This window comes from Neoarius graeffei, chromosome 5, assembly GCF_027579695.1.
Source record: "Neoarius graeffei isolate fNeoGra1 chromosome 5, fNeoGra1.pri, whole genome shotgun sequence".
Lineage (NCBI taxonomy): Eukaryota > Metazoa > Chordata > Actinopteri > Siluriformes > Ariidae > Neoarius > Neoarius graeffei.
Window position 1 is genome coordinate 100,081,347 of NC_083573.1, and position 7,747 is coordinate 100,089,093.

A 7,747-nucleotide genomic window follows, 5' to 3' on the forward strand; every position below is an offset into this window, starting at 1 on the left:
GCAGATTAGAAATAATTAAGATTAAAAAAAAAACCAGAAATCTGGAGTGTGCATAGGTACTCAACCGCCCCCCCCCCCCCCCCCAAGTCAATACTGTGGAGAGCCACCTTTCACAACAATTACAGCTGCAAGTCTCTTGGGGTATGTCTCTATTAGCTTAGCACATCTAGCCAATGGGATTTTTGCCCATTCCTCAAGGCAAAACTGCTCCAACTCCTTCAAGTTAGATGGGTTACGTTGGTGTACAGCAATCTTCAGGTTCTGCCACAGATTCTCAATTAGATTGAGGTCTGGGCTTTGATTAGGCCATTCCAAGACATTTAAATATTTCCCTTTAAACCAGTCCAGTGTAGCTTTAGCAGTATGTTCCGGGTCATTGTCCTGCTGGAGCGTGAACCTTCATCCCAGTCTCAAACCTTCTTTTATATGTTTGAGAATCTTCTTTCATATGTTTGGGGAGTCTGCCACATGCTGTTGGGCAAACTCCGAATGTGTTTTCTTCAGCAATTACTTTTTTCTGGCCACTCTTCCATAAAGCCCCACTCTGTGGAGTGCATGGCTTAAAGTGGTCCTATGGACAGATACTCCTATCTCCGCTTTGGATCATTGCAGCTCCTTCAGTGTTACCTTTGGTGTCTTTATTGCAACTCTGATTAATGTGCTCCATGGAATATTCAAAGTTTGGGATTTTTTTTTAATAACCCATCCCTGATCCATACTACTTCATCATTTTGTCTCTCATATATTTGGAGTGCTCCTTAGTTTTCATGTTGCTTGCTTAGTCGTGTTGCAGAGTCAGGGTCCTTCCAGAACAGGTTGAGTTATACAGACATCATGTGACACTTTGTTTGCACACAGATGGATCTTAATCAACTAATTATATGACATCTGAAGTGAATTGTCTGGACCAGCTCTTATTTAGGGGCTTCATATGAAAGGGGGTCACAATAAAACAACAATTTTCATCTTTAAAGTGGTAGGCATGTTGTGTAAATCAAATCGTGCTAACCCTCCAAAAATCCATTTTAATTCCATCTTGTAATGCCACAAAACAGGCCAAAAACAAAGGGCGATGAATACTTTTGCAAGATACTGTATATTGGGATTTTAGAGAAACATATTCATCAAGGTGGCGGCACGGTGGTGTAGTGGTTAGCGCTGTCGCCTCACAGCAAGAAGGTCCTGGGTTCGAGCCCCGGGGCCGGCGAGGGCCTTTCTGTGCGGAGTTTGCATGTTCTCCCCATGTCCGCGTGGGTTTCCTCCGGGTGCTCCGGTTTACCCCACAGTCCAAAGACATGCAGGTTAGGTTAACTGGTGACTCTAAATTGACCGTAGGTGTGAATGTGAGTGTGAATGGTTGTCTGTGTCTATGTGTCAGCCCTGTGATGACCTGGCGACTTGTCCAGGGTGTACCCTGCCTTTCGCCCGTAGTCAGCTGGGATAGGCTCCAGCTTGCCTGCGACCCTGTAGAAGGATAAAGCGGCTAGAGATAATGAGATGAGATGATATTCATCAAGGCAATGTCTCTTCCTGGGAAGACCATGCGTATTTCAGCAGGACAATGCCAGGTCTCATTCTGCATGGGCTACAACAGTATGGCTTTGTAGGCACAGAGTGTATGTGCTTGACTGGCTTGCTACCAGTCCAGTTCTGTCTCCTATTGAAAATATATGGTGCATCATGAAGAGGAGAATCAGACAACCGCAACCACAATCTTTTGAGCAGCTGTATGAAGCAAAAATGGACAAAAATTCCAATTACAAAACTGCAACAATTAGTACCCTCAGGCCCCATACGACTGAAAAGTATTTTTAAAAAGAAAGGTGATGTAACACCTGTGTCTGTGTCACCATTTTTTTTTTAGTGTGTTCCAGGCATCAAATTTTAACTTTGTTTATATTTCCAAAATACAGGTAAGTTGGCCAGTAAATGTATTGAAAATCTTTTCTTTGTATGCTTTTCTCAGTTAAATAAAGGTTCACGTGAATAAACAAATGACAGATTTTTGTTATTATTGCATGTTTGAAAATATCCCAACTTTTCTGGAAATTGGGTTAGTATAAAAGCATGAAAAATGTTTTCCCTCTGTGAACAAAACAGACACTCTTGTGTGACCTCAGGGTTTAAAATGGAGATAAAAGAATTTACAGAGACAATATCATGCAAACTCCTCCACAGGAGGTCAGCAACTTTTTTGGTCACTGGTGGTTTGCACAGTGCCCTCCATTCTGGTTTGATATTATCATTAAGACTAAGTACATTTTGCCATGGGGTGTCCACCCTTTCACTCAGGTTTACCTTGAAATAATCGTAATTTCTTAACTTGCATAGCGCAATTTACGTACAATGATCAAAAGCACTTTACAATGTCAAAAATATAGATCAGTACAACCAATAATCCAAAAATACAATAGCTAAAATATAATTAATCATACAATAAAAGATACATTGAAATAAAATAAAGTAGTACCACCAGAAATAATAAAATTCATAATAAAAATCAAAATGCAGCCATAAACAAATGTGTCTTCAACTTACATTTAAAAACACAAAGTGATTATTTTCACAGAGACAGGGAGGAATGCTGTTCCATAAAGTTGGAGGACCTTCTAACATTGAACTATTATTAGATCGTAAACAGTATGAGCTCTTTTGCTTCATACTAATTAGATCATTGACGTATGATGGAGCCAGTCCATGAATAGCTTTAAGAGTAAGAAAAAAAATCTTGAAAGAAATTATATGCATAACAGGCAGCCAGTGAAATTCATAAAGTGCCGTAGTTATGTGAGAATACTCGGGTATGTCCATGATCAATCTTGCAGCAGCATTCTGTACATGCTGTAACTTAGTGATCTGTACATGAGGAAGTCCACACATTAAACTATTACAGTAATCAAGACGAGACGTAATAAAAGCATGGACAAGTGTACATAGACTTTCCCAAGACAAATACTTCTTAATTCTCTTAATATTATGCAAATAAAAAATAAATGCACTGCCACATGCCTTTGTAATATGCATTGACATAGACATTTTATCATCAAAACAGACACCTAAATTCCAGGCACTGGTAACAGGACTAATATGATTATCACCGACACACAAACTACAATTCAGATCTATCTTACTAAGATAGTACGTAGACCCAATCAGTAACACTTCAGTTTTGTCATCATTTAATAAGAGCCTGTCACTAGTCATCGACCTACGAATATCTGCAATACATACTCCCATTGCCCTCATTGCAGCATCTTGATTTATCTCACCATCTGGCTTAAAACTTAGGTAAATCTGAATATCATCTGCAAAGCAATGGACTACCAGGAGATGTTTCTCTATAACATCAAATAGCCTTGACATGTAGACAATAAACAGAAGAGGTCCCAAACAGGAACCCTGAAGCACCCCACATGCAAGGCTAAAATATCTAGAGAGTATTCCCTGAATGGAAATCCGCTGAATTCTGTTTGACAAATATGCATTGAACCACCTTGTTAAGAAGATTTAACAGGCAAAAGACTGCAGTTCTGCTTGGTAACTGCCAGCCCCTGCCCCGCTGCCTCATTGGGCAGGAATCCAGTGTAGAGAAAGACGCACGTTGGCTGTAAGTGTGTCTTGCAACCTGAAAAAACGTAAGCGCCCGTAGAGTTTGTTTGACATGGTGAAGAACCTCTGTGGCCAGTCTACGGCTCAAAAATCAGCACGTCACGTGTGCCCTCCGTGCATTTCTTGTGTTTTTTGCATGTAGACCGGCCGTCGGAGCACATACAGCCGGTTGTGACCTAGGCTTAACTGGACCAGCCCCTGCGCCACTGCCTCATTGGGCAGGAATCCAGCGTAGACCATCCCACAAGAAGTCCACTACCTGAGCCTGGGGTTTTGCTCAAAGATTTTGCTCATAGTCCCAAAGTTCATTTCCCCTTGCCTCTGCAATCCAAGAGGTGGCCACCACACCTGTCTAGGTCTGGAGCTATGCTCAGCTGGGGAAAATGTTCCTTCTCTGCAAGACCGGTCTCACTGGCTTCATCTTCCTTCAGCTGTGCAAGCTCCTCAGATGTTAGGGTGGACCTCCAGCGATGTAATAACTGATTGACAATTAGCAGAGGTCACAGTCCCGTGCATGCTGCCAGGTCCTCAACCCATGATAGGTTTGTCCCCATGATGTTTAACAGCTAGTGGAGTGTTACTATCCCTGAGGAATCCAGAACCCTGGACAGTGTGGGAGTGGTCACACCAGAAATGTCCAAATACCCACTATGAACCACGGGCTCTTCCAGCAGCCAGTATAACATTCTACACTCGTTTAAAACATAAAAATCCATATTTTAAAAAGTCAATGATGAAAAAGTGTAATCCAGCAATGTCCAGTGTTCTTGTGTCCATTATAACAGAGTTCTCTTCAGCCCGAGTCCTCCCACCATGCATAGCACTCCATAGGCTGCTGCTTTCCATACTAGATTCATGGGTCCAGTGAGGAGTCTCTGGATGAACTGGAGGAAAAAACACACTTGAAACTGATCAAATTCTCTTTTCTGGCCTTCTAAGATGCCTTCTAATTGCCCCCAGTTGAAACATCATTGATTCAACCTCGATGCTGCCTATTTCCCCTAAATCTGTGCATTAGCTCCCAAAAGCAACATTGAAAAAAAAAAGATGGTGGACCAAACTTCATAGAAACGTGATTTTGTATACAAATATAATTTTTTTGGCTTTGTTTATTGCTTAGAAAAAAAAGTTAATGTGAAATAAACATTGTGACCCCACATTTATTTACATTTTTTAAATGGAAGCAAATAAATTAGCTTGGTATGATTTGTTAGGCATCAGTTACCTAACTAGCTACCGGTAGATCTTTGGTTTAGTTACACAGCATGACCATAAATGCTATCCTAAAAGCTCATTTGGACATCCTTAGAAAATGCCTCCAGCTGAAAGTCCTGCCTGACAAGACGCCTTTTTATAGTGGGTGTGAGGCAACAAGGCAGTAACCTTAATTTCAAATGCAGACAATGTGTCAAAGAAATATTGTGTATGTGTGCGTCAGAAAAAGGTTCCAGTATTATTTTTCCAGTGAACCCTTGAAGAACCCTTGAAGAAGATTTCTTTTTCCTCAGAGTGTTTGTATTAGCTGTGTAAGTGTGAAGTACAAATGCTTAATTCTTAATAATCGTTTTCTTTTCAAGGGTTCATTTGACAGTGACTGGTCCCCAGCTTCTACTTGGAACCCTTCCTGATAACAAAGAAACACTTTGATCTTGGGTTATATTCGTTTTTTTTTTTTCTTTTTTCTAAGCACCAGGTCAAAATATTGCATCAAATCCTTCAATAAATATGTCTTTCAAGAAATTTTAAAATAAATGTTTAAATAAATGATTAAATACAGCATTTGTGATTTATATTTGTATGGATTTATCCATACCTCCATCCAAATATCCATGTCATGCTAATTATTTGCTTATTTTGGGCACAAAAAAAAGTCTCAAGAAGCTGCTTAGTGATTCTGAGCGAAATGGATTTGCAGGAAAGCCTGATTAATTGAGAGAGCTAATTGAAAGACTAACAAATTGTTTAGCCAATCATATTGGGAGACCAATGAAGAATGAGTGACGTACCACAGGAAATAGTTGAAATAGCAGAAGCTGCTGCTTCTCTAATAGCTTAGCTAGTTGGATTAGTGCACAATGAAGAAAGAACTACAGGGTTTGGGTTTTTGGCGGGCTACCCTTGCAGAGTTGATAGGGACAACTGTGTTTGTCTTTTGTGGCATTTCTGCAGCAATTGGGAATGGGAATAGCAGCTATCCAGATCAGGAAGTAAAGGTAGCATTAGCATTTGGGCTAGCCATTGCTGTCTTAGTTCAAAGTTTGGGCCATATCAGTGGAGCCCACCTGAATCCAGCTGTCACACTTGCTATGTTGGTTAGCTGCCAGATTAGCATGTGCAGGGCATTGTGGTACATTCTGGCTCAGGTGACTGGGGCTGTGATTGCTAGTGGCATTGTTCTGGGAGTGAGACCATCAGTAGTAGATTCACTTGGGCTGAACAAGGTGAGTAACTCTACTTAATCTGACTAGTGTTACTAGCTGTAACTTTGACACTGTACAATAGTTCAATTAAATCAAATAGTAATTTCTGTGCTGCCCCCCCCCCCCCCCAAAAAAAAAAAGTGCCGTGACCTTGGACAGGGTGGGTGTGGCTTTAAGTGCTCCTTCTAACTGCCCGAATTTTTCAATCACCTGGATTATAGAACAAACCAAGCTTTATAAACCTGTTATGGCAGCAGGGGTTTGGTTGAGGGTTACTTTGTTCAACTGACTCCTCTTCCATCCACCGTTTAACCATACTCTTGCTGTCACATCTGGCTTCATGCTAGCTAAGCCCCCCTGCCAATATTATTCCTTTAGCCTCTGTGGTAGTCTTGTTCTAAGTGCAACAGCAGACCACTGAAATGGCCTGATTAAGGTTTTTGCCTCTCTCAAAATGCTGGATCATTCTTTGTGAAATGGTATGAGGGTTAACTGGCCACTAGTGTTTAAACATCCAGCCGAGAGTGTTGGGTGAGATTTTTCTTGTGACTAGCAAAATCCCAGTGGTTAAAACTAACTGTTCATTCTGCAGCTGAATGGTGTCAGTCCAGGACAAGGCTTTGGAATTGAGTTTCTCCTCACACTCCAACTGGTGCTATGTGTCCTAGCAACAGTGGATAAAAGGAGGGACAACATGGCTGGTTCAGCTCCATTTGCATGTGGGCCCTCTGTGGTTTTGGCTCACCTTGTAGGAGTAGGTCTTTGTTTTAGCTCAAAATGCTAATTTTTGGGAGCCTTCCATTTGAGGAATAGCCAGACACCTCACTGACCTAATCCAATTTGTCTAAACAGATTAGTTACACTGGATGTGGCATCAACCCTGCTCGATCTTTTGGCCCAGCTCTAGTCTCTGTGGAGTTTGAACACCACTGGGTGAGTGGCCTTGTTACTACAGAACTTGATCATGTGAACTTGGAAATATTTAACACTTGCTTAATGGAACTTCCTTTTTAAATATGGAATGTGGTGCATCTGCCATAAGTTCCTATAAATGAGCTGTTGCTATACAAATGATGGAATAAGTGTAACATAATTGACTTGCAGCTTGACTGTCAGCTGCAGTTTTATAGAAAACCAACACCTGGGTTGATTGGTCAGAAAAGGCTTAACATGCCTCTCTCCCCTTATCCTGACTAAGATTAAGGCTGAATGAGAACATGTACAGAACCCAACACTTGGTGTGCTCCCTTTCCTTGTTCTTTCTAGGTGTTCTGGGCAGGGCCACTATGTGGTGGTGGTGTAGCTGCACTCCTCTATGACTTCATCCTGTTTCCTAAAGGTTCAGACTTTGTTGGCTGGCTCAAGGTTTTGTGCCATGGGACTGAAGCATCAGGTGCAGAGAGTGAACCCCTCCTTGAGGATGGTGCTCCTGCAGCTCAATGGGACAAATCATGATGGTGTTTCAATTCCATGTGTGTAACTTTACAAATGCATGTATACAATAAAGATGTATGTTTTCTAAATCTTTGAAGATGCATGTCTAATCTTTGTCTCGAGAAAAGTGGCAATTTAACTTTGCTTTTTTTTTTTTTTTTTTAAACTTTGCTATATTGTTGGGCCCTGTTTCTGTGGGTGGCTGGTAACAAAGCAGTGCACATTGAGCCTAATAAGCAAAGGCTATTACTTGGCTGTTTAGAGGAAGTAGTTGGGGATGCAGC

At 41.2% G+C, this 7,747-nt stretch overlaps 1 protein-coding gene across 1 annotated transcript; it reads left to right on the forward strand.

Annotated features, from left to right (window-relative positions):
• The first annotated feature begins 5,684 nt into the window (after positions 1 to 5,684).
• On the forward strand, positions 5,685 to 7,484 carry LOC132887182 (aquaporin-1-like). Its single transcript, XM_060922656.1, has 4 exons — positions 5,685 to 6,050; positions 6,622 to 6,783; positions 6,882 to 6,962; positions 7,296 to 7,484. The coding sequence occupies exons 1-4, from the start codon at positions 5,685 to 5,687 to the stop codon at positions 7,482 to 7,484; spliced, it is 798 nt and encodes a 265-aa protein (XP_060778639.1).
• The last annotated feature ends 263 nt before the right edge of the window (positions 7,485 to 7,747 follow it).

Excerpts from the sequence above, each read along its gene's own strand:
- LOC132887182 (XM_060922656.1), top strand. The coding sequence starts at position 5,685 with ATGAAGAAAGAACTACAGGGTTTGGGTTTTTGGCGGGCTACCCTTGCA. Across the intron at positions 6,051-6,621 it reads ATTCACTTGGGCTGAACAAG|CTGAATGGTGTCAGTCCAGG; the intron begins GTGAGTAACTCT and ends TTCATTCTGCAG. Across the intron at positions 6,963-7,295 it reads TGGAGTTTGAACACCACTGG|GTGTTCTGGGCAGGGCCACT; the intron begins GTGAGTGGCCTT and ends TGTTCTTTCTAG.